Below are 27,201 nucleotides of genomic sequence, written 5' to 3' on the forward strand. Positions count from 1 at the left end.
ATGTATGCTGATGACATCCAGTTCTACCTCTCCACCACTTTCTCAACCCTTCTACTGTCTCTGTTTTGTCAGACTGTTCAACATCCAATCTTGGATGAGTTGCAATTTCCTCCAAATAAACAGTGGGAAGATTGAAGTCAACGTCTTCAGCACCCCTACAATCTCTAAAGCCCTTGTCACTATTTCCATCCCTCTTGGTTGAACCAGACTGATCGCAATCACAGTGCCCTATTTGACCCTGAGCTGAGCTTCTGGTCCCACATCCTGTGCATCACAAAGACCACCAACTTCCACCTCCATAGTGTGCCCACCTCCATCTCTGCCTCAGTTCATATGCTGCTGAAATCTTTATCCATGCCTTTGGCAGCCTCAGACTCGATTATTCCAATACTCTCCTGGCCAGGCCTCCATCCTCCACCCTCCATAAACTTCAGCTCATGCAAAACTCTTCTTCCCGTATCTTATCCTACACCAAGTTTCACTCACCCATTAAGCTTTTGTTTACTGACCTACATTGGCTCTTGGTGATTCTATACCTCAGCTGTGAAATTCTCACCATCACATTTAAATCCCTTCATGACCCCACTCCTCCCTACCTCTGTAACCACCTCCAGCCCTACAACCCTCCTCCAACTCGGCATTCCTCCAACTCTGACCTCTTTTAAATCCCCACTCTCTTTGCCCCACCATTGGTGGACATGCATTCAGCTCTTTAGGCTCCATGTTCAAGGGGATCAAGGGATATGGCGAGAAAGCAGGAATGGGGTACTGAAGTTGCATGTTCAGCCATGAACTCATTGAATGGCGGTGCAGGCTCGAAGGGCCAAATGGCCTACTCCTGCACCTATTTTCTATGTTTCTATGTTACAGAATTCCCTTGCTAAAACTCCAGGCTGGATTTTGCAGGGGCTCAGCGAGTGCAATCGGTGGTGCATCGGTGGGAAAGTGTTTTATCCCCAGCGGGTCAGGACCCAGCTGTGAACCTGCCACCACGCACCTATACCAAATGTCGGGTCTGTCAGAGCTGAGAAAAACCAACACGCAGTGGCAGGGGAGGCAATTAAAATCATTAATGGCTTGTTTAGAATCACTTACCAATGGTTTTTTCCTAGATTTTTGGATTTGATAGGTCGCCTACCATTTTCCCGCTGTGCCTAGAACCTCGTCTGTGAAGCTGAGGCAGGAGGTCAGTGGCCATTGAATCAGCTGTTGAGTTGACAGCTTCAAATGTCCAGTCAAAGCTCCCAGCTGATTGAGAAATGTTCCCTTAACCACCAACATCTCTGAACTGCATTCCCACTACAAATTCAGGATGCTGCAATTCTTTACACATCTCCATCCAGTCTGACCTCATTACCTTTCCCACCATTGACAGATCGCTTCTGTCATCTCTACTTCACCTGCCATCTCTTCCATCAGCAGGGTGCCCTTGAAACTTTCTCACCTTGGTCCTCAGATTCCCACCACGATTATCCCCAACACCAGCATCACCAGGCACACCAGCAGCACCAACAACAACACCGACCTTCTTCGCAGTCAACTGATACTGCACAGGACACAGGGCATCAGCACCTGACCACAGTGCTGCCCAAGTGGCCAGGGATGGCCTCACCATGGCCCAATTTACTTCACTTGATGCTGTACACCCTGGCTGTCACATGATGCACCAGATTGGCCCACCGTACACCAACACCATTAAGCATCCCTGCAATGCCCAAGCCATTCCTTTCACACTCATTACCATTGTGGGGATACCATTATGTCTCACTATTCACTGCAACTCACGTAGCCACACAAATCAGTCCAAGAACACAGAGTTGAAAATAAAGGTTTCAATGTTTGACACCACATTAACAGAAACTTTACATGAATATTGCATAAAAGACCCAAGTGCCTACTATTGTGTGTTGTTACTTGGTTTGAGTGGACTAGGTGAGTGTGAGGAATGGCTAGTGAGATGGGGATATGATAATGTAGATAGAGGAAGATGGGTGGAGGTGCAAGGTAAGTTGGTGTGAGTAAGGATGTGCAGGAGTAGGGTAGGGAAGGCAGAGTGATGGGGATATGATGAGAGGAACAGCAGGACAAGGTTGAGTGTGGCTTTGGACTAACATTTTGTGATCTACTGAGATCATTGAAACGTTTGTAGCACTGCACCCAGTCCTCCTGACCACATCCCTACTTGTGCCTTCCTCTGCATTGTGCAACCAGGCTATGTTGGGGATGTGATGATTGGAACAGCAGGACACTATGGAGCATATGGAGGGAGTCATGGGAGAGCTGGATGCAGCCCTGCACCTCTGTGCAGTGCTGGCCAGTGTTCGCAGCACCTCAGTGCTGTAGAACACTGACAGCACAATGTCAAAATCAATGTGGACATGGTCCTTTTAAGGAAATCAGCTGATGACGCATCATCAAATAACGTCACCAGGCCCGCTTTCTCTAATTGGCCGGGAAAGGGGCTGGGCAGGCTTAACAAGTCTAATCACAGTAAATTCATTTCAGAGGGCGGGATTGGAGACAGCAGCTGGGTCGGGACCTGCTGAGGTTTGTAAAATCCAACCCCCCCGTTTCTCCACTTTCCCATCTCTTTTAGGACTCTCCTTAAGACCCACCTCTTCGATCGAGCTTTTAACCACCATTCCTAATATCTCCTTCTTTGGCTCATCGTCTAGGTTATCTTATTACACTTCTGCAAAGTGTCTTGGGATGTTTTTCTATGTTAAAGATGCTATATAAATGCAAGCTGTTGTTGTTGACTGCTGTGCATATCAGGAATTCAGACATCGAGGTCAGCACGCCCCACATGATTTTCAGTTCATTTATTTTAATGTATTGTAAAGCGAAAGAGCTGCAGTGAACCGCTACGAATTTTCCAATATGCACTCATATCACATGAAGCTCTGCAGCAGGAGAGCTAATTCATAATTAATAACTATTTTGCTGTGATAAAACATCCATTTTTCCTGACCTACATTTATTCTAATGTTATTATTCCACACTTTATGTAGATAAAGATTTTACCCAGAGGCTTACATGATGCTTGCAATGTTTAGTCTCTCACACCAACAGTTTTAGCTAATAAAAAGCAGAATTCTATCAGTTAAGTGGAACTTGAATTAGGTGCTGTCTCACAATCTTGAGCAGACCTGATATTTCAGGTTGAGTAGAGGGTCTGAAACACTCAACTGAAATAGACTCAATATATTCAGCGCGTACCAGGTTAGGGATTGAATTGCAGTTCCAATCAGCATCCTACAATGATCAAGCTGTCAATTTCCGTTCTCCTATTGTAGGCAAGCTTGTGAATGATCTTAACTGAAACCCTAAATCATGGCCCTTGAATCAGCAGCACAATTATCTAAATTATATTGCCTCTTAAAAAGCAGCACAATTTTTACATATAAGACAGAAAAATGAAGTAATTTGCATTAAAAGTACCTCCCTTTTTTAACATCGAATTTGGAACCACTTTTTGAGGCGTCAATTTCTTTAAAAGAGTCACTCAAATCACAACTATAGGATCATTTTTGGAATTCTAAGGAGCATGTGAATTTAGCAGTACAATATAAAACCTCTTTTGGTCTTCTGCATATCATATGAGTCACAATTCCCTGGACCATACTTTAATAATTAATATAAATGTACATCGTGCTGACGTAATCCATATAAATCTTCTGTTTCTTTCAGGGCCCTGGAGAATGTAGGGATTTGTCAATACCAGCACAAACTAGTTGGAACTTTGTCTGGGGGAACAAAGAGAAAGCTCTCGTTGGTGATTGCATTTATTGGAGGCTCCTCTACTGTCATTTTGGATGAACCCACCAGTGGCATTGATCCTTGCTCTCGACGTAACATCTGGGATGTTATATTGAAATACAAAACAGGTAAGGAAGCAAAAAATGACAACAAACTACAGTCTGTGGAGCCTCCCTAGCTATCTGATGTAGTACTTCATCTTAATCCCATGGTACTGTTGCTGTTATATTCTGGACATTTTCAGAGAAAGAGAGCACCATTACTCAGACCGAAGGAAAATTCTTGTTTGTCCTGGATTTAACAAATTTAGCCACTATACGGGGCCACCAGAAGCTTCCATCTCTAGTTTTTTTTAAATTTGAGCAGGAATCCTATGGTAGGTCACAGAGCTACATTCTTCCAACCCAGAGCTCTACATAGTGATAAGTATTCTGTTTCTCCTTAAGTTCCCTTCCCATGAGGTGGCAGATGCTGCCTGTTGTAGTTGAGAGGTCAAGAGAAATAGGGATGGTAACACGAAGATCAAAGAATAGTTCCAGACATTTCTGTCCGTGGCTGTCATTTCTGAGTAGTGGGATGGGAACTTTGGTCCCTGATGATAGGAATGATCTACGTAGTGTTCAGTGGTCCGGAAATGGCCACTGATGTGTTTAATTTTGAAACTGCTGAAAGGCATATTGTAATTTGGTTACATTGTTGCAAGTTCATTGAAGCTTCCAATTGCATCTCTCTGGGACAAAAGTACTACAATAAATTTGCATGACATTACTCTTTAAATAGCAAGTGTGAGCTTGGTTCATTTGATAGCACACTCATTTCTAAATCAGAAGGTTGTGGGTTCAACCACCACCACTCCCTCTCTCCCAGGATTATACATGCAATCTGAACTGACATTTCACAGTAGTCAGATAGTGCTGCATTGTTAAAGGTGGTGTCTTTTGAGAGAGATGTTAAACCAAGGCCCCATCTTCCTATTCAAAGAAGTTCTCCTGCTGGTGTCCTAGTCGACATCCCTCACTCAGCCAATATTAAAAAAGATCAATTGATCAGTCACCTCATTTAATGTTTGCGAGATATTGCTGTGCATGTAACCACAGTCACTAAATTTCACATGTAATTCACTGAACGTGAATTGCTTTGAGATCTGATAAGGTGCTATATAAATACAAGTTCTTTAAGTAAAGCTTGTTGAGTTCAAATGGAAATAAACAGTAGTGATAGATTTAGTTACTATGGGCCCAAGTTTCCACACGCGCCTAGAATGGCGCATCCTGACCTGGACGCCCGTTTTTCGCGCCACAAAGTGCGCCTAAAAAAATCCTCCATATTCTCCACCTCCCTGCAGGTCCTCTGGCCCTCGGCGCAGCGCAGCACAAGCTGTGGGGGGGCGGAGCCAGGTCCCTGCGCTGAAAACAGTGCCGGGATCTCTGTACATACGCGCTACAGTGGGCACGCAAGTGCAGTAGCTCCAGGCGGCGAACTGTGTAGGAGAGGCCCGAAGCACGCAGCCCCTAGCCCTGGCCGAATGGCCTCACTGGGGCTGCGTGAATAAGACTCCTCCCACGGCCAGCTCCTGCTTTCACCCCCCCCCCCGACCAGACCCGACACCCGCTCCCCCCCACTGCCTCCGGACCCGACCCGACTCCCGCCCCCCGACCCGACCCCCCCCCCCCCCCGACTGGACCCGACCCGACCCGACTCCCACTCCGCCCCCCCCCCCCCCCCGGACTGGACCCGACCCGACCCGACCCGCGCTCCTGCTCCCCCGCCCCTGGACTGGATCCGACCCGACCCGACCCGCGCTCTCGCCCCCCCGACCCTCCCCCCCCCTCCCCCCCCACTGGACCCGACTCGACCTGACTCCCGCTCCCGCTCCGCCCCCCCCCCCAACTGGACCCGACCCGACCTGCGCTCCTGCTCCCGCTCCCCCGCCCCCGGACTGGATCTGACCTGACCTCCCCCTCCCCAACCTGACCTCCCCCTCCCCGACCTGACCTCCACTTCCCCAACCTGACCTTCCTCTCTCTCCCTCCCCCCCTCTCCCTCTCTCTCCCTCCCTCGCTCCCCCCTCTCTCTCCCTCCCTCCCTCCCCCCCTCTCTCTCCCTCCCTCCCTCCCCCCCTCTCTCTCCCTCCCTCCCTCCCCCCCTCTCTCTCTCTCCCTCCCTCCCCCCCTCTCTCTCCCTCCCTCCCCCCGACCCGAACCGAACCGAACCTCCCCGACCCAACCCAATGCCACCTACCTGTAAATCTGGTGCTGGGAATGGGCCCTGCCCGAAGTCTCGGGCCGGCCCGTTCAGCCTTCGGTCCCGAAAGGCCTGCCTGAAGCACTTTCACACAGGTAGGAACATGGTTTATTTAATCTTTTCTTTGCTTATAAATGTTTATTCAGGTTGGATTTATTTGTATAATATTTGTATAAGTATAAATAAGGATTCATTATAAAATTTAATGACTTCCCTTCCCCCCCCCCAACCTCGTTCTGGGCGCCTAATTTGTAACCTGCGCCTGATTTTTTAATGTGTAGAACAGGTTTTTTCAGTTCTACAAAAATCTTCACTTGCTGCATTCTAAGTTAGTTTGGAGTATGTTTTCACTGTGGAAACTTTGAAATCAGGCGTCAGTGGCCGGACACGCCCCCTTTTGAAGAAAAAATTCTGTTCCAAAGTAGAACTGTTCTACCTGACTAGAACTGCAGACAAAAAAATGTGGTGAATTGCGATTTCTAAGATAGTCCGTTCTCCACCAGTTGCTCCTAAAAATCAGGTGCAAATCATGTGGAAACTTGGGCCCTATAATACTATTTTGTAGTTCATATCTTTACCTGTATAGAAGCATCTGGCTGTCGATGACTGGACTGTGACAGTACTTACTATGCCTGAATGATCTACATTATCCAAAATAACATTTATACATCAGTCCACTGGTATATTCATTTTCATTGTAATCCTTTCACACGTAGGCAAACCACTAGCAACACAAATCTTTAATTCATGTGTGGCTACGACAGAATGTCAGTCACATAAAGTTCCTTTATGCTTTCACTGTTATTCTTCTTTATGAGATATATTTTTAATATTCCAGTGAAAGGAACGAGTTGAAGTATGGTAAAACGTGTGACTTTGCTTATTTATTGGCCCAGAAATTGCTGGAAAAATAATGGCGAGTTCACAGTGTTTGCCATTATTAGTTTGTAAAAAATCCTGCAATTTGTGGTGAAGAAGAGTGACACCATAAGTTCCAATTCTCCACAAATTACTACACCGTTCGCCTTGAAGTAATTACAACCACACCGTGAGCCTACCCATTGAAATAAATTGTCAGTCATGAAATTGCTGGATTTATGCCATTAATATGAATGAATCTTGTTGTAGCCATTTAGGTCTAGTACTTCATGTCATAAGGACCCTGTTATTGCCATGATTTATGGTCCTGACATACTACTCAACCTTGGAGGCCCAGAAAGGGAACAATGAAACTGTGGAGTGTCATCTCCGCAGGTAGTAAATTGTTCCTAGAGGTTTAAAAATAAATCTATCTTGGCAGTATTTTTGTGCCAATCTTGCCATCCAAACTCCTGTTAGTTGTATCATGCAACTACCAGGATGGTAGAAGGTGAACTAGATGGATCTTGATCTTTTTTCATCTAACAATTCCTATATTCCTGTGAAAGCAGTTCCACTATTCCTGATCATGGTGATCATGATGATCATGTTGATTCAACACTTCATCACTCAAGAATGTTTGTACATTTCAAAACTATCCAGCCATAACTTCAAGGACCAATGCAACAATTTCCAATCACAACTGAGTTACAAGGCCCTCTTCTTCTGCTTGTTCTTTTTAAGGTTTTTCTTATTTTTCCTTTGTTTCTTATCTCTCTCTTAATCTACTTTCTTTCTTTCCCTCTCTTTACTTCTCATTCTGTCTCTAATTCACCCTATTTCTTTCTCCGTCGTTCGCTCCATTTCTTTCTCTATCATTTTTTTTCATTGGTTAAGGAGATAGACCATTGGGCATAACATTCATGAGGTCCCAGATGCGACATTGGCATCGCTACGCCATTATCGATTGTATTTCCAGCAATTTGCAGCGCAACGATAATGTGATCAGAATGGGTGAGGAAGAAAGCCCAGTTCACATTGCTCACCTCAACATGTGCCATTCCAGCAATTTCTGGGCCATTGTTTTACTTTGAAGAGTGTAGGGATTCTAGCAGTATTTGGACTAATACAGAATGCTTTCAGTTTTGAGAATATGAAATGAATTCAGCAAAATGATGTGTGACTTTTTAAAATGAACTATTGCAAAGAAAGTACTATTCTATGCTCATCCTCATTGTCCACAATCTACAGTTAGGAGAGGTGAAGAGGTAAGAAGTGACATCAGTGTATTTATATACAAAATATTTATATACAAAACATTGTATCAAGCTCTGGTTCAAAGATTTGTGTATGTGAACCCCTAGATCTCTATGTTCCAGCACTCCCTTCAAAATTGCACCATTTAAAGATAGATAGATCAGCGTAGTTTCTAAATGGTAAGAAAAGAGTTAGATTTTCCACTTCACATCGCCCAGTTATGGCCCGTATATGGTCTAAAACGGACCTCTATCGCCCATTTTTAGCAAAAAGTGGAAACTAGGCCCAAAATATCACCCGAAAAACAGGTGCCTAAGTTTCCACTTTGATCGCCGAGAAGATCGCCGAAATTATAGCCCACATAAGGCCCATCCCAAGTTTCAGCACCTAGCATGCACTTCGCTGGGCCGATGTAAGGCCCAAAATAGTGCTGAGAAATTGTTGCTTTTTCTGGACCTAAGTGAAGGAAAATGGGCACTACGGACGCCATTTTGACTTCAATGGAAGGGTAGAGGATTAGTTGTGATTTAATTAGAGAGCTAGTTGTACTCAGAATATTGAGACAGGGAATATAAATAGGTATTATGTTATTTTTATTAAATAGGTTTTATATAGTATAATTTACTGAAAGCTTTAAGTTTTCATATGGTTATCATTACGTTTGGTTTTATATAATTAGGTTTTATATAATAGAATTTAATGAGGATGAGAGCTGTAATTTTTCATATAGGTATTATTACGTTGTTTTTAGTGAATAGGTTTTATATAGGTTTTAGTGAATAGGTTTTATATAATAGAATTTATTAGAAAGTGTTACTAAAGTACTCGTATATTACTAGAATGCTCAGATATGGAATAACATCTGTATAGTTGATAACTAAGAGAGAAGACACACACAATTTATTGAATTAAAGAAAAAAAATTTTTATTAACAAAAACGCAAATTAAAAATTGAAAAACTATCCCTCCAACCCCCCCGCCCCCCACACCAACCCACCCTTCCTTCAAATACAAAATCTTAACAATTAACAATTAACAATTAACCAATAACAACAAACAAAACTAACAAAACAGGAACAAGAACAATTGAACCTGCGCCCACGTTTCCCTCCAGGTCCAGCTCCACCCCATGTTCGCACCCCACCCGCCCGTTTTGGTCTACGCAGACCGACACCAAGACGTCGTGCAGAGTGGGACGGCAAGACTTCCTGCCATGGTGGAGGTGACGGAGCGGAAGCGGAAGCCTGAAGCTCCACTTCCAATTCCGGAGGAACTGTGCCCTCTGTACTCGCTTGCATGCTCGAGGTCTCGCTGTGAGCATTCATGACACCTTGGGGTGCAGCGCCGTGTCCAGCCAGCAACGCATGCCGTAGGGCATTGGTTGCAGCTGTCTGCTGCCGAATAGCCTCCAAGGTCTCCCTTGCAGTCTGTGACTGCTCAGAAGACCATTTCGAGAAGTTTGTGCAGAATTCACTCCAGGATGCTGGAAACTGGCTCCAGTTCGCAGAGAATCCCGCGAACCCCTGGATAAGGTCGCGACCAATTGCAACCGTCTCCCTGCACAGGGAAATCAAGCTCTCTGTCTGGCCTTCCATGGTAGGCGATTGCTCACCACGCTGACCGGACCTCCGTGGGGTCGGCGTTTGCAAAATGACGCGCCTTGGTGTCGCCACCTGCACACCGCTTGGTCCCGGTGCCTCTTCCATCTCAGCCGAGATGGCCGCAGGTTGTTTCCCCCCCTCCCCCACAAAAAAAATCATCCTCCTCCTGCTCCTCCTCCTCCTCCTGCTCGCCCTCCGCTGTCTCACCCTCCTGTGAGCTGTTAGAAGAGGGGTCTGTGAGTGGCACCGAGCAGTTCTCAACGGACACTTCACCTTAGAAAGATGAATGAAATTTCGAAACAACTCATAACAATACATATCAATATATTTCAATATTTCAATATCAATAATTTCAATATAATGCAAAACATTGCAATACTTTGCAAAACCACAAATGCACAAGGGTTCATCAGCGTTAACATGGCCTCGCTCGTAGATCAGACTACATCTGAACTAATGAATTATAATTGCATAACTACGATATTTTGCGTATGTTATTAGTAATATTTAATACTTTGCACATTCCGCATTACTCACCAGGCTCAAGGTGGGCTCGGCCATGCCACGAGTCTTGACCGCATGGCTTTCAGGACCCACCAAGGCCACCGCAAGCACCTTGTATAGATTGAGAATGTACACTGCCGCGGGGCCGCCACTTGTCCTCCTTTGCTCCGCGTGGTTTAAACTTATCTTTTTCTGTAAATGATAATTTAACATTGCATGGCATAAGCTACCTTTCCTGACAATAAACGTTAAAGACTGATTTAAATGTTCCATTATTACGTAACCTCGTATTGCATATGAATAATTTTTAATATTCTAATAGTACACAGTAAGTATACAATACATATGTACGTATGATTTTAAATATGACTTTTAAATATTACAATGCAACTTACAATGGTGGTTGCATATGAATAATTTTTAATACTATAACATGCAACTTAGTATTAGGGTGAATAAATATAATTGGTAATTAATTTTTTTCATTTAATGTAGTTTTTAAACTTCACATAAATAATTAAAATTGAGGAATTTGTTTGCAATTAATAAACATCAATAAATAATACATAATAATAATTTATAAACATGAGTTTTATATAGGTTTTAAATACATAGTAGAATCAAACTTACTCTGGCAGCTGCCAGGAGGCTGTTCCACCTGTTGCGGCACTGGTCAGACGTCCGCACCTCATGGGATGTCGATGTGACCACATCGGCAATCTCCTGCCAGATCCATCTGTAAACACGGGGTGGAGGTTTCCCAAGGCCACCCTGTGTCAAGTCCTCCCACCTTGTTGATACAACATGGACAAGTGCCTCATTAGCCTCTTCATTGAAGTCTTTGGCCATTCTTCTTTCAATTTCACTTTCATTTTGATTTTGAATGGACATGGCCATTGCTGAAATGTCTGTAATGATAACTGATAACAATCTACCGACGAACTCCTCTCTCCTCTCTCTTCCGCTCTCATCGACCCTCCCTTTCCTTCTGAGCATGTGCGATGATCCATGAACTCTCCAAACGCGGCAAAAAAAATCGATCCAAAAAAAAAAATCCCACAAATGCGCACAATATCATTGCCAGGGAAGATTTTTTTTTGGACTTCCGTTTCACTTTCTCTTTTTTTGGGCGATCGTGAGATCGCTGAGAAATCAGATCGCCCATTTGACGTCGCTGCGGTAAGGCCGAGTGGAAAATCGCAAAAAAAAATAGGCCTTATGCTGGTGATCAGCATGGGCGATACATCACAAATCGCTGGAATAAGGCCCATTTTTTGGGGCCTTAGCCACCTAGTGGGAAGTCTAGCCCTAGGAACTGTGGAGGAGCAGAGAGTGGAGGTCCATGTACAGAAATCACTAAAAGATGTGCACGGGTACAGAAAATAATTTATCGGATAATTTAGTACCTTGTGTAGAGAAGGTTAAAGGGATGATCTAATGGAAGTGTTTACGCTGATTAAAGGATATTATTGGGTAGATGGAGAGAAACTATTTCCTCTAGTGGGAGAATCCAGAACAAGGGAGCATAACCTTAAAGTTAGAGCTAGATCATTCAGAGATGATGTCAGGAAGCACTTCTTCACAAAAAGGGTAGTGGAAATCTGGAACTTTCTATCCCAAAAGGCTATGGATGCTGGGTCAATTGAAAATGTGAAAACTGAGATTGATAGATTTTTGTTAGGTAAGGGTATTAAGGGATATGGAGTTAAGATACAAATCAACCATGAATGACGGAACAGGCTGAAGGGGCTGAATAGCCTACTCCTTTTCCTAAATCAATGTCCCTGGAGTATATCAAGTGCTGCCAACTGGAACCGATATATTTTTTCCACCGTTGTATGGGAGCCAGTGTACCTGTGCTTGTGGTGATGCCATAATACTGCATAGCGTAGAATGGAGAAGCTTCAGTCTACTGCTCAGTTCCTCAGTTGAGCAAAGTTGAGTGACAGATGCTAAGTAAAGGTGGTATTTTATCATTGTCAGAAAAAGGAAGTATTTTGCCTGCTTTCCAGTAGCAATGGTGTGTATTCAGTCAGACTGAGGAAATGTGGCAGATTAAATAATGAGAAGTGCATACGGCTTATTTTAAATGGGCTAATGACTAATAAAATCACACAAAAAGGAATTTTATGCAAATGCATAACTAGTGAACTACTAGAGGAAACTAAACTCTTTGAACTTTTCAAACTTTGGCCTAGGCATTCCAGCTGCTTCTCACAAGTTCCCTGACCCCACTCTTGTAAAGACTGTTCTCCACAATCAATGCCAGGTAGTTTGACGAGGCCTGCAAATATGATGGGTGGCTGCTTGGTTGATGTGACCAGTCAGGTTTTGCTGACTGATGACCATCCTGACATCTTTTATGTAGTACTTTTATTGTGAAGCATGGCACACTGTGATTGAAGAGATTCTGAGGAATCATACATCGTTATGGTTAACCAGGCTGTAATGTATCTTAGTGGTGCCATCGGTTCTGCTGTCTGACCTTTCTTTGGGGATAGCAGCCAATGTATACACGAAACATGTACTGAAGCAAGGTCTAAGTCACCAAAGAGGTAATGTAGAGTTGTGCCATCTGATACAAGAACACCTACAGCTGCCATGTAGCATAGGGCTGGCATAGTCAGTGACCGTGCTGGCTAGCTGCGGACCCAAACTTCCCTCCAACTCCTTCCAGTAATGCTGCAATGCAGACTTATGGAGATTGCTTTGGACTGGCCCAGAGCACAACGCTCAATCTGCAGATGTGGAAATACGGGCACAAGCAGTTGGGCACAGAGCACCTTTTGCACAGTCTGACCTCCTATTAATTTCTCCATTGGTGGTCCTCTTGTTCCAATCATGTGAGATATGGGGATTCCTATTAAGAAACTTATTGATGTCAGTAATAATTACACAAATTAACACAAAGGCTCATGGAAACCTAAGCATCAGCAGTAAAAAAAAAGAGAAAAATGTGGAAAACAAATTGGTGCAAAAGTGCAAAAACTGTTGACTGAATCTTTTTGTTAGACCTTTTAAATTTAGTTGCATATACAGACCAACACCCAGAAGCTCTCGATGCCCATTATACACGGTTAGGATTTATACCCAGTATAAAGCTCACGAAGTTGACCTGGCACGATGGCTGGATAAGGTGTAGTTATGCTACTTCTGGATCATGATTCTGTTACCCACCCCGGACTGCTGGATAAGTGCGTCAAGTGGACGGCATAGACACAATGGGCCGAAATGGCCTTCTTCCATGCTGTAAACTTCTATGATTCTATGAAATATAAAAAGGATAAGTGACCTGCATTATAGATCTCCCACCCCCATACTTTTTTAATACTGTCACAGACCATGAACTGGCTTAGACATTAACAACACATAACTTAACCCCTTGCATGTATCTGAGATCAAGAAAATGTATTACCTTGTGTGTTATACAACACAATTTGCCAGCTATTAATATATTATGCACTCACCTAACTCTCTGTAATATTAAATCACAAAGTATCTGTATCTGTTTTCATCTTGCTAGGTCGAACTATTATTTTCACTACTCACCATTTGGATGAAGCTGACATCCTGAGTGATCGAATTGCCATCCTTGAAAATGGCCAGTTGAAATGCTGTGGTTCTCCTGCCTACTTGAAGGAACAGTATGGACAGGGTTATAGCCTCATTATTTCAAAAAAGGTCAGTGACTTTCAAGTTGTGACAAAACCAAATGCTGTTGCTACTACCAATAGTGATTATTGAAACCTGAACGTGGCTAGGGAAGTTCAGAATTCCGGACTATAAAGCCTGTATTTTAACATGAGGAGAATTAATGTGACAGGGCGAGCAGTAAGCCCAGGCCATTTCGACTCCGGGTCCTCGTCACTATAGACCAGGCCCGATTCCCACCTGAACCCGATGGGAATGACATGGAGGGTGGCTGGTGGGAACGGGAAATCATGCAGCAACAGACAGCCGGGGTCCCAAGGAAATGGTCCCCAGCATAAAGTTAACTCACCAGGAAACCTTCAAAAAATTTCAGACTTCACTTACCTTCGTCTCTTCAGGCCTTGGAGCCTTCTCATGCTAGTTTCCCCAAGTGTGATCGTCTCTGTGTGTGAGTCACATGGATGGGGTTAAATTAACGTTGGGGTTTGAATGACGTCATCAGACATCGACTTTTGCATTTCAATGGCATGATTGCCATCCAGGAGCAACACTCTCCAACAACAGGCCTCCCCTCAAGTGCCCATTCCAAATGAGTGCTCAACAACTGAAGGTTCAGGTGCTTCAGTTGTATTATGGATTGACTCCCTAATTTAAATAACTAATGGAGCCTTATTGAGGGTTGCTCACAGTTTGATTGAACATTCCTTTAAAATGCTGCATTTTGTTATATTGGGAAGCTGTTCCGTTGTGGCACATTACTTTGCAAAAAAAGGAACTGTTTGTATTGGATAGCCAACCTGTACCATCACTACATTTAACATGAGCACTTTCCTTTACCAGTAAAAGTGTAATAAAAACCTCCCTGATAAATGGTCCTTCAGCACTGTGGCTGATTGCAAACAGTTAAAACTTACCCTTCCATGAGATTCGTTGTGACTATAACATTCATTACATTATAGCATCTTCACAACATCAGAAGATCATAATTTTTCCAAATTTTATACATTGTTGAATTTGGGTGAAATAAAACTAGGAAAAGCAGTGCAGTAGCTGGATGAATCTTTTATATTTTCAATGTGTTAACATATCACAAAGATGATCTGATTTACATTACATTAAGCAATAAAAAGGAATTGTTTGTGGCAATAAAGAAAAAAGTTTAAATCCTAATTTAATTAACATGTATTTGTAAGGGCTTCAGTTGCAGACACAGCACCTGTAACAATTTTCCGATATGTGTTGGCAGTGGGTTAAACTCCCTGCTAATAAGGTGTGCTCAGATAGAGGCTTAAATTAAATTAGGACCAACCCAAACGGCCATCAGGCTTCAGCAGTAGGTTTAAGTCTTTTATGTAAGGCTGGCTACAAATCATTAATAACTTCTCATTGGGTTTCCTGAACAATCTTATAGTATAAGTTTCATATCTAACTCAATCCTTCGATGTACAAAAGGATTTTACCAGTGATTATTGAAATTAATATGGACAAGTTGGCTTACAAGTTGACAATACAATGTTTGGTTAAGTAACTTCTATTGCTCTTATTTTGCTAGCTCACTCTGGCAGAACCTGGTGAGTCATGTGATATTGGGCTTGTGACCTCCCTGGTGAAGCAACACATTCCTCTGGCCTTTCTGAAGGAAGATGCCTATGGAGAGCTGACGTATATCATTCCCACAATGGAAGACAAAACTGCTTATGAGAGGTTGTTTCAGGCTCTGGACAAAGATATGGAAAAGCTGTACCTAAACAGCTACAGCATCTCCGATACCACACTGGAGGAGGTAGAGATTCAATATAAGTCTTGTTGGGGTTAATAATGCGTTTAAAGCACCATTATTTCTTGACGCTGCAGACAAGATTGTGCTTGCACATACCAATTGATTTTAAACCGAGCTAAAGCCAAAATTATGTTATGCCACTACAATTTAGGAAGGGCTGTGGAACAGAAGAGGCAACTCAGAAACCACAAAATAAGTTGGTCAAGATATGTAAATGGACAAAACGATGATAGATGAAACTTACTGTAGACAAGTGCAAAGTGCGACACATAGGAAGGAAAAATGGAAAAGTGTACTCATTGAATGGTTTTGAAATAGTTCAGGGCAAAGTAGTGTTTATGCCATTTTTATCTGAGGTTTCTGAGGATGTTCAGCCGAATGTATGGCAGATGATTAGGAGAACCCCTATGGATATTCAACCAGGAGCAGAACTAGGGGACATATTATCGATCTAGTAAAAGTAATTTTAGGACTGGTATTAAGAAATGCTTCCCACTGAGAGGAATTAATGTGTGGAATAAATTTCCAGATACAATAGGAGAACTTAGGTTGTTTCTGGATGGATGATTTATGATGGGCTGAATGGCTTTCCTCATCCTTGTGAACACTGGCATTTTAGTCCATACCAGGACATTTTGGGTACATCAAACATGGGCATTTTTCAGGGACTTAATTTTTTTAAACTTTTTTCATTGTGCCATTGGAAGAAAATTCCCTGAATTTCTGTGGGGTTCTCCCGATGTTCTACTGTAACTTTGGTCAGAGATTGGCAAGAACATCAGGAGAAGCACGGTATGATTAAAAGGTTGTTCGCAACTTTGAGTTGTTCCAAAGCGCTTCACAGCCAATGAAGTACTTTTCAAGTATAGTCACTGTTGTAATGTACGGAAATGAGGCAGCCAATTTGTGCAAAGCAAGGTCCCACATCATCATCATCATAGGCAGTCCCTCGGAATCGAGGAAGACTTGCTTCCACTCCCGAAGTGAGTTCTTTGATGGCTGAACAGTCCGATACGAGAGCCACAGACCCTGTTACAGGTGGGACAGACATTCATCGAGGGAAGGGATCGGTGAGGCTGGTTTGCCGCGCGCTCCTTCCACTGCCTTCGCTTGGCCTCTTCATGCTCTTTGCGTTGGTGATATATCTCCAGCGACTTGAGGTGCCACAACAGGCAATGAAATAAAAACAGATAATCTGCTTTAGTGATTTTGGTTAAGGGATAAATGTTTGTAAAAACTGAGGGAGAACTGCCCTTCTTCCAACATTGCCATGAGATCTTTTATAAACACCTTAGAGATCAGATGGGGCCTTGCTTTAAGATCTTATCCAAAAGTCAGCATCTCTGACAGTGCAACACTTTCTCAGTACTACGCTGAAATGTCAGCCTAGATCATGTGCTTGTTGAAGTGAGGCTTGAACCTACAACCTTCCAGCTCAGAGGTGAGATGGCTACCATTGAGCCAAGGCTGAAACCAAAGCATATCCTTAAAGAAACATATTTTTTTATTTTGATCCTGATTAAGCAGCTTAAGTTTTTAAATGTTGCTTCACTATATTGTGTTGTGGATTGTTCCCTGGTGATACTTCCTTCACAGATCTGCTGCATTTCTTATGAACATCTTCCTTCACCCACTTTTCTTCTCCTGTAGAGCCAGATCATGCGCCTCCTCCCCCAAGACGATGGATTAGCACTTGCTACTAGTTCTCTGCTTGTGCCACTCTTTGCTGCCCACAGTAGCTGCATCGAAGTGACCCATCTCTGATATATCTGACTGCCTCTAAGGAAGCATTGGCCTCTGCTCAGTTCCTCTGCACACCAATATTGTTGAGATCAATAGCTAAGCAGAGTAACGATCCTTTATTCCATAATACCAGTATCAGTGCAGCAATGTACTGTGCCATTGCATTGCCAGCCAAGTGAGAGTTTGAAGAAGTCAGTTGAATAATCCCACATTAACCACATTGATTTTGTTTCATGTAAATTTAATAAATACAGATCCAAAGCTTTAGAGATGCAATTTAAAATTGAATTAAGTAATTTCAAATTAATCTGATTAAATTTAAAATCGACTTTCATGTCATCTTTTATGTTTCTTTTTCATCAGGTGTTTCTGAAGTTGCTTCAGAGTGAAGGAAGACCTGCATCTTATCAAGGCCAGGACACAGAGTCTCTAAAGTCTGAGAGCATTGAATCAACTTACAGCGACAGTGAGTTATTAAATCCAACTGATATTGTACAAATTTATTAACATTCGTGACACGTAAATCAGTTTAAAGGTATGGCATCACTTTAAAAAATGTAAAAAGCTTTCCAGTTTTCTAAATTTAAATTAGTCTGACATGTTTGCCGTCTGCTCCATGCTGCTGCGATAAAATAATGAGGTTGAGTTTCATGTGACTGCTTCCATCGGGCGGGAAGCGGGCAGAGTGAGCTTACCCAATGGAAGTGGTCTAAGGTGCCAAAACATTTTCACATGGGTTCTCATCAGCATTCCATTGGTGCGGTGCTCTCACTTTCATGCTCCTCCTGACCCCACAAAAACAATTTTAAAAGCTTTTTCTAACGTGTTTTGAGCAGCCTGCAGTGTACATCCAATTGCATAGATGACATAGGACCACAATTTGAATTGGCTATTGAGGTCCTTGCCTCTTTCCAGTGGTCAGCTGGGCTGCCTATTTCAAAGCCCGCACTAAAGTGGATGTTGGCAGGAATGGGGCTGTGCTGATATTTTTAATCGCACAATTGCCATATTCCCACCCAGCAGGGGCGCTGAAATTGACGCTCATGATTGGAGGTCTGGTCACGTTTGAGTGACTCCTGTGGACCTTCTAGCAGTTGGCTAATGAGCAGCATTAATACAGAAGCAAATCTCCATTTACTCCTTCAGGCAGGGGTAAGTATGCAGCATGAGAATAAAATAACAAATACATTTATATAAAAAAACAAGTCCAACAGTAATTTAAATAGAGGCTTGCTGCAAATATATCGACAGACTATTGATTCAATATGTGATTGTGCAGGTTACGCGACCATTACTACTGGGAAAACTAATCCAGTTTTGTTCCCAGTAATAGTCCATAAGACCACCCTTTTATCATATCCATTTTTTAGGTTGGAAGTCAAAACATGTTTTCGCTAGATATCCACCACTTTCTGCCTGCGTGGAAAATCCCAATTGTGAGGGTTTGCGTACCCCTTCCTCCCAACTCCCCGACCCCATTATCGCGTCACAGTAAAAGATGGAACTGGCAGTTTAATGGTCTCGACAGAAGTCCTGCCAGTTCTACTCAGAACACAACCAGCAGAAAGTACCCCTGCATGTCGTGGCCACACTTGCTGTATAAGAGCCTTAAGTGGGGTCCACAATTCCATTTTCTGCCTCCACCGCAGTCAATTTGGCAGATTGCTGTTAGGAAAGTGCCAACTTGCCCAGGAACCACATCAGAACCCAAAATTATTTCTTCAGCTACTTTGGCTAAACTTGTATCCTCCCTGCCCCTCCCCCCCCCCCCCCTCTATAACTCTCCATCCCACCCAGGGAAACAGTAAGGTACCACTCCAAATTCCCTGTCACCCAGGAGGATGCACACCCAGGAAGCACTGGACAAGTGGGAAGATGTTGTGCAGAACTTTTCTTTAAGAGATTAAAATAGTTGAGGAGACAATTTGGAAGAGCAAATTGTACAAGGAAAGTTCTTGTTGAACCATATAGCATTCTTTAATTCCATATTTAAATTATTTTAAATGTACGTTTGTCAGCAGAATGCCTTGATATATAAAGGGATTTAATGCCACTGAAATGACTGTGAAAAACAAGCACCTAAATCAAGCTGGTTTGTGTTGAATACAATGTTTTTCCTTGCACCAGGTGTGGCACTTGCTGGAGCCCAGCGAGTGACCGGAATACGACTGATTTTTAAACAGATGGCAGCTCTGATGATTAAACGCTTTCACCATACGCGGAGGGATTGGAAAGGGGCTATTGTCACCCTGCTGCTTCCTGTTCTCTTTGTCATTCTCGCGATGGCTCTATTCAGTGTGAAGCCTTTTGCTGCTGACTATCCTTCACTCCAGCTGTCTCCAAATATATATAAGGATTCAGATGTCACATTCTTCAGGTCAGATATCCTGATTATTCAAAGTTTACCTCCATCCCAGACATGAAGTGCTAAAAACAGCCTTGTCCTCAGTGAATGTAGAGTCAGCTCTGAGGAACAGCTGACTATGTGGAGGAAATGATTCATTGTGCTCTTAATAGACAGATGTTTTAATTTCAGTTTCATCTGTTGATAAACATGATGTGAATACACGTGAGTTTCTTGAAACTGTTGCGATCAGAAAATAATTTGCCTGATTAGTATTTAGGAGTTGAGTTGTAATTGTTTTTTTAAAGCACATTTTTGTTGCGTATGGTTGTAGTAGAATCATTAATCTGTTCCTGAATTGACACTGACATTTTACAGTTTAAAAAAAAAGTAGCACAATGGAGAATACTAATAAGAACATAACAAATAGGAGCAGGAGTAGGCCATACGGCCCTTCGTGGCTGCTTCGCCATTCAATAAGATCATGGCTGATCATCAACTCCACTTTCCCGCCCGATCTCCATATCCCTTGATTCCCATAGAATCCAAAAATCTAATATACTAAAGTAACGAATATGGACAGCATTTTTTAAATGATCTTTGAACTGAAAATCTGCAGTTCAGCATCACAGATTAAGTGGCGGGATGTGCCTGCCCAGGATCTCTGGTGCTGACCTCACCAAAGTTCGCACCTTCAGCGGCATGTCGCTTAAGTGCCTGCACCATGAGGCATACAACTTGGGCTCAAAGTCTCAGCACAAAAATCTCAAGAAATTAGAAGTTGAGGGAGCGCATTTAAATGACAGACATAAACACAATTTTAATCCCAAATAATGGATGGTTCCATGTTTGGTGGGAAGTTGATGTGCTAAAAATCTGAATCCCGACCAGAACCCGCCTCCAACCCGCCCACTTCCGGTTTTAATGGAAGCAGGACGGGGATTGGGCAACCAGCCCGCTCCCAGGAGGTAGGTTGTTCATTTAAATATTCTAAAGAGGCTGGCATACCACATGTTTAACCATGATGTTAAATTCAACAGTGGCCAGTTGGATTTTGCAGGCCTCGTGGAAAGCGAGGACTGCTGGATACAGGGGCTAAGTACCTTTACACTTATCTCCTTGGCCATCGTCCCTGCATAACCCACCCCCCCGCCATCTATAGATCCCCCCCCTATGAAGCCTCCAATCCCACCCGAGGCCTCTGATTGCCTTCCTGGCCTCCCCCACCCCCCACAATGCTCTTCCGGCTCCCCAATGCCATAAATTTGGCAGGACCTGTGGGGAACCCATTCTCCCGGGTTTCCCTATTGCTTCCGAGACAACAACCCCCCCCCCCCCCCACCCCCCCACCAGCCCTGGTCCCAACCCGCCAAAGTATTAAAATTGAGGTCACTGTAAACCAATCTGGGTGTCATCCTGCTGCAGTTAATCTAATATCATTTGAGGTGTTAGGACCTTTAAAGAGATGAGTGTAGCAAGGTTTGCAGTTTTGCATTGCATCTTGAAGGTGTGCCCTCCTGAGGTATTGATATGTATGAGATGCAGAGAATGAGCTGTAGGTTGTATGAGTGCTTGATGTGAGTGAGGATTACATGTGGAACAGAAAATATCTTGCGAGAAGCAACCTTTGGGTCAGCCACAAGGTACTTGATATAGTTGGGTGATGTTTCCTTGCCAAATTCCTTTAAAAGAGCTACATTCTTCTCCATCTTGTCCTAGATCTTACAGGTAGTGTATTGAGTCCATGGCCAAGAATGGTGTCCCAATTCCTATGAAGAGCCAAATTGGGCAACAATCCTCACACCCATCTCGTGCATATAGGGGTCAGATATACTAATCATTCACTGGCTAACAAAAGCAATTTTGTGCATTTATATTGGGATTCCTATCATTTCATTTATACCTGACACCTCTCACCCTTTTCACAGCCTTAGCCAAGACTCTCAACTATCTGAAATTGAGTTTTAAGCTTGATAAAGGAAGAAATGAATATTGCCCTCGTATACAGGCACGCCTTTGAATGTGAGAGTGAACCTTTAGCTTAGCGGCAGTATTCCCATCTGAGTCAGAAGGTGCAGGCTTTGAACCTTGCTTCAGACAGAGCTGGTGAGTGGAGACCAGGGGGCCAAAATTGCCCCTTTGCGCAAGGCCCGTTAGCGGAGTGGTAATCAGTTAGCACATGGGCGCAGTGGCCACAATTACCCATGTGGAATTGCCCATCTCTTAGTCAGTGGCGCAATGGCTTAGCGCCCCACTCCGGCATTGCTCGTGCCACTCCTCAGCGCACGGTGTCATGACTGCCCCGGAAGTTAAATTGCCCTGCGCCCCTCTACCTAATGCTTGAGAATGCCAACGACAGTTTTTTCTGTCGATTTCAAGTCGGGAAGCTGCAGCGCTGGTGATATTTACAGGCGCGCAATTGAAGATTTTTTTTTGGTCGGACAAATTATTTTCCAGCTTGTAGCTATTTTGTTTTTTTTCGATGTGCCACCCCCATCATTGATTGTTGGCCCTCAGTTTACTTTGCCTCCAATTGCTGCCCCTGGTTTAATCAGGTCCCTTTGAACACAACAACATTGTTTGTCAATCATGGGCTCAGTGTTGGCAGTGGACCGCCTCCTCCGCCATTACCATCGGAGGATGGTTTGCAGAAGACATCGGCACTGTGAATTAGTGAGGCAGAGGCATTGGGAGAGGGAAGGAGAAAGGCTCCCACTGGAAGAGGGAACTGCACTGGGAGAGGCCCATGGAGAGGCCCATGCACCGAGGATCAGAGATGAACAGGGGGAAGGAGAGGCACAAACTCAGGCAGAGGGAAAGGGACAGGGAGAGGCAAAGAGAACAAGAGCAGCGTGCGGATGCACACCAACAGGAGGATGTTGAGGGACAGGAAGAGCATGAGCAAGATGAAAAAGTCCATGAGGACGTGGGCAGAGGAAGACGCATACACAGATGTGGCAACAGAAGGCTGCACGCACCCAGGATCTTCCGCCAACAGTTTTTCTATGCTCACTTCACTGTGCAGCAGTGTGTCCGAAGGCTGCGATTTAGGAAAGATGTGGCGATGTGGAGCTGTGCCATCTGCTGCAGCCAGACCTTGAGCCTTAAACTTAAGTGAGAACAGCTCTCTCAGTGGCAGTGAAGGTCACCATCGCCCTCAATTTCTGTGACATTGGATCTTTCGAAGGAGCTACAGCAGACATATCTAACATCTCCCAGTTTGCCACTCCATTCATGACACCACAGAAGGAGGATGGAATATATCTAATTTCCCATGACCAGATGGAAGTAGCTGCAGCGGTCAACTGGATAGCGGGCTTCCCCATGGTGCAGGGCTCCACAGACTGCACACACGTTGCCTTGAGGGCTCCACACTGCAATCCTGAGATCTTTCCAAACCAAAAAGGATACCACTCACTCAACGTACAGTTGATGTGCAACTGCAGACGCACAATAAGGGCTGTTAATGCCCACTAACTTCAATGATTTAACTTCTATGATTCTATATTTAAAGTAATTGGTAAAAGGTTTTGAGGGGATTTGAGGGAAAATTCCTTCACGCAGAGGGTTGTGGGGGTCTGGAACTCGCTGCCTGAAAAGGTGGTAGAGGCAGAAACCCTCACCACATTGAAAAAGTACTTGGATACGGACCTAGAACTGGAAAGTGGGATTAGGCTGGATAGCCTCTTGTTGGCCGGTGCGGACATGCTGGGCCAAAATAGCCTCCTTCCGTGTTGTTCTATGATTCTATCCTGGCAGCAGCCACAATGCCTTCATCCTGCACCAGACTGGTGTGCCAGCTCTGTTCCAGCCACCTAATGCAGCTCGTGGCTGGCTCCTCGGAGACTAGGGCTACCCTCTATGCAGCTGGCTCATGATTCTCCTCCACAACCCCAGCACTCCTGCCCAGCACTCTTGCAATGACAGTCATGCTGCCACCAGGAGCATCATTGAGCGGACCATCGGAGTGCTGAAGCAATGGTTCCACTGCCTTGACCGCTAAGGAGGAGTCCTGCAGTGCTCGCCTGACCCGGTCTCCCTATTTGTCATCATCTGCTGCATGCTTCACAATCTGTCAATCATTAGGGCACAGCCATTGCACGAAGACATAGCGTTGCACCTCAGGAGGAGGAGTAGGAGGAGCAGCAGGACCAAGAGGAGGAGGAGCTGCAGGAGGAAGCACAGCCAGCAGGCAGAATGCGCCGATATCGTCCCGATCCTGCAAGGAAAGTCCGAGACCAATAAAGTCCTCACCACTTACCGCTTCCTTTCTGCCTCCCTATAAACACATCAATGAGCCCTTCCTTCCACATCACATGCCCAACAGTGAAATGAGAGACAAGACCAAACAGGAAAGATGAAAATCAACATTTATGTGCAAAAAGTGCAACATTAACATACCATATATCATTCACCTTTGTGCATCTCCTTATATCCCCTGTTACGTAAACCTACTCTCTTACTACGCCGTATGGCTGCTGGAAGGCTGCTGTGTTTCCGGGTCAGAGACTACAGATGGCCGTCTAGGACATCCTCGACCAGCTCTGGGCCTGGAAGGGCTGACTGCAGACTGAAGCACCTGAGGCTGGGCGGCGACAGTCTAGGCTGGCTGGGTGACAGCCGTGGATAGTTGCAATGATGGCGAGGCAGTGGTGGGATCAAAAATGCTGTCATCCTGAGAGGACAGCAGGTTCCTGCTCCACTGACCCAGTGCCACTCCTCGTGGCAGCACCTCAGCCTCTGCACCAATCTGATGGAGCACAGATTGCTGGGCTGCTGCGGCACCATGTGATCCCCAGTGGACCATGGCAGCAGTCAGAGCTTGCGTGGCATGCAGCTGAGACTGCATGACATCACTAAGATGTCGCATGGCATCAAGCCTAGACTGCATGAGAGCAGTCTGATCATCTATGTGAGCAACCATTGACTCTATTGCAACATCAAGACATTGCGTTGCTTCCGCCTGTGCCCCAATAAAAGCTGCCACATCGCCCATGAGGTCTGGATCTGCACGGTATGTCTGGTAGTCCACCATCGTCTGCATACTGGCAATGATGGGCTCCATGGTGTGCGCAGAGCGGTTTACAATGCGGAAGATGGACTCCTCCATGCTCCTTACCACTTGCGATAGGCTCTCAGGCACCCCGGCCATTGCCCCTTTCTTCAAACGCCTCTTAAACGAGGTCTTCATCTGAGTCTTGTGCAGCAGAACTGGCGCGCCAACCCGCTCTCCGGGGAGCTGGTTCCCGAGCTTGCCTTACCCCTTTACCCTGCTGCAGGCTGCTAAGCCCTGGTGCATCACCCAGTGTAGACCCTTCTCCTAAACTCAACTCCAATGACAGCCTCCTCCCAGTATCTGAGTTGGTGCGAATATGAGAAGCAGTGACACGGTGCTTGCATCGTCCTCTCTCCTCCCTGCAGACTAGATTGGGTTGGGGGTCTCAGGCACAGGCTGGGCTGCGGGCGCGGCATTGTCTGAAAACACAAATGGCACAAGAGTCGCATTCAGATGAGGGAAGGGTGACAGATATGCAGGAAAAAAGGTGGTCAGAATGTGGAGCGGCTAAATGGTAAGGCCTTCTGCTTTAAATGGAAGCTGGGATGAGAGGAAGGATTTAACTTACCAATGTTGACCCCAGTGGGCTCAGCGGTCCCCACTGCCATGGGGGTGGCCACCTGCGGGTCCATAAGGCAAAGTACTCACGCTTCCAGGTCTGTGAGTTGGTGCAGTTCCCCTTTCCGGTATGCTGCTACTGCTGCAACCTGTATGGCCTGCAAAAGAAAGGAAGCTTGGTGAGTCACAGTGCAGTTATGTATGTGGAAGAAATGCATGGCCATCTGAAGTAGCTGTGATTCTAAGCAAAGCATCAAATGAGGCAATAACTGTGGTAGGCACATCCTGAGTTAAATGCTCGTTTGGTGAATCTGCACAAAGGCTGCCTTGTAAGAGTTGTGGGAACAGACAGGTTCATAGGTAAGAGTTGGGAGAACATGTACTCACTTTGACCAGATGAGTGAGGTCGCAGAACTTCTTGTGACACTGTGTGGGTGTGCCGTCAAGGACAGAGGTGTCCGACACCTTGGCAGCCCCTCTGCCCAGATAGCTCTGAGAAGCTGTGCAGCGGACCACCCAACTGGAGGGAAAAGGATGCTCCTCCTGTCCTCCATTGCCCCCACCAGTGTCTCCAATTTGGCGTCTGAGAAACGGCTGGCCCTTGTACTGCCTCTCCCAGCTGTCATGACAGTCCTCACTAAACAGCTACTCAACTGTGAAGAACAAGAGAATCAGCAGAACAAACCTGCAAAGCATTCCCTTTAAGAAGCCCAATGACCAGGTGACTCATTATGAGTGAATGAAACTCACCTGAAATTGGCTGTACATTTCCACCATCGCCCCTGCAGCGCCTCACGGAGGCCATTTAGCGCTCCAACAATGCGGCACTCCGATTTGGGAAACAAAGTGCCGAATTTATAAACTTCCTCCCGACCATCTCGGCCGGTGCTAAGTTTTCACTTAATTCAAATAATGCGCCCCAAACCCAACGTGGGGAAATTTCGGCCTCCAGAGCTCTAGCTCTGAATTTCGGGTTGACATCCAGTGACAATGCTGGTGTCTGGTGCCCCACACCACCCCCCCAGCCCCCAACCACCTCATTGTATGGGTTGTGGAAGCCCATAAAACCCTCTCACTGTACAAGACTAACCACCCTAGCAGCTGGTATAAAGATGATTACCGCCATTGAAGAAGCATTCACATCACGGACCGTCGGACTGTTAATCAGCCTGCAAATCCTTTCACTACTCCACACCACTCTCCAAGGAGAGTGTGAAGATACGAAAACAGCAACAGTCTTAGAGTGTGCATATCCCTTTAATTTGAACTTGATAGCGAGACATTCTGCTTGCTTCATTGGGCTGGCTCCCTACACAAGGGCAAAGCTGCATTGGCAGCAAGAAATAATTAATGAACGATCTGCAGTGGAATTTCAGTGCCGAGCTCCACTGACCTGGTCTGGTTTGTGCCTACAGTGCCGCACAAAATCCTTAATTGTGTCGGGAGTGGATTTTCAGCCCCTAAATGATCAATATCCAGCTAAATTTTGTGGCTCCTTTGTTGTTTCTACATGAAAACCATCATTTAAATGCTTCTAATGCTAGCTTTATGAAGTTCCTTTTAAGTAATAGCTATTTAATGACTATTAATATACTTGATGGCTGTTTACTTGAACATAATTGTGCCTCTAAATGAATATCATCATTCAAATTGCATCTCTAAATGAATTATTGCTAATCTAGAAATACATTTCATCCATAAATGTACTTTGGCTGATTCATCTTATTACCATATTGTTTACTGGGCTTCTTCATATAGAGTTTGATAAAATAATTTATATTATCCTGACAGCTATTAGGCTCTGAAATATTTTGATTGGAATTAACTGGAATACTTGTTTCATATT

The 27,201-nt window shown here is 44.6% G+C and overlaps 1 protein-coding gene across 1 annotated transcript in view; it reads left to right on the forward strand.

Moving 5' to 3' along the window:
- The window catches only part of LOC139264540 (ATP-binding cassette sub-family A member 13-like), a 417,853-nt gene that overhangs the window by 308,387 nt on the left and 82,265 nt on the right, over positions 1–27,201 (forward strand). Inside the window, exons 38-42 of the mRNA XM_070881155.1 lie at positions 3,691–3,887; positions 13,747–13,904; positions 15,427–15,657; positions 17,761–17,863; positions 19,525–19,774. Of these exons, the coding sequence (XP_070737256.1) occupies positions 3,691–3,887; positions 13,747–13,904; positions 15,427–15,657; positions 17,761–17,863; positions 19,525–19,774 (939 nt within the window). The remainder of the gene's footprint in view (positions 1–3,690; positions 3,888–13,746; positions 13,905–15,426; positions 15,658–17,760; positions 17,864–19,524; positions 19,775–27,201) is intronic.

The sequence above is a fragment of the Pristiophorus japonicus genome, chromosome 5, assembly GCF_044704955.1.
Source record: "Pristiophorus japonicus isolate sPriJap1 chromosome 5, sPriJap1.hap1, whole genome shotgun sequence".
Taxonomy (NCBI): Eukaryota; Metazoa; Chordata; class Chondrichthyes; family Pristiophoridae; genus Pristiophorus; species Pristiophorus japonicus.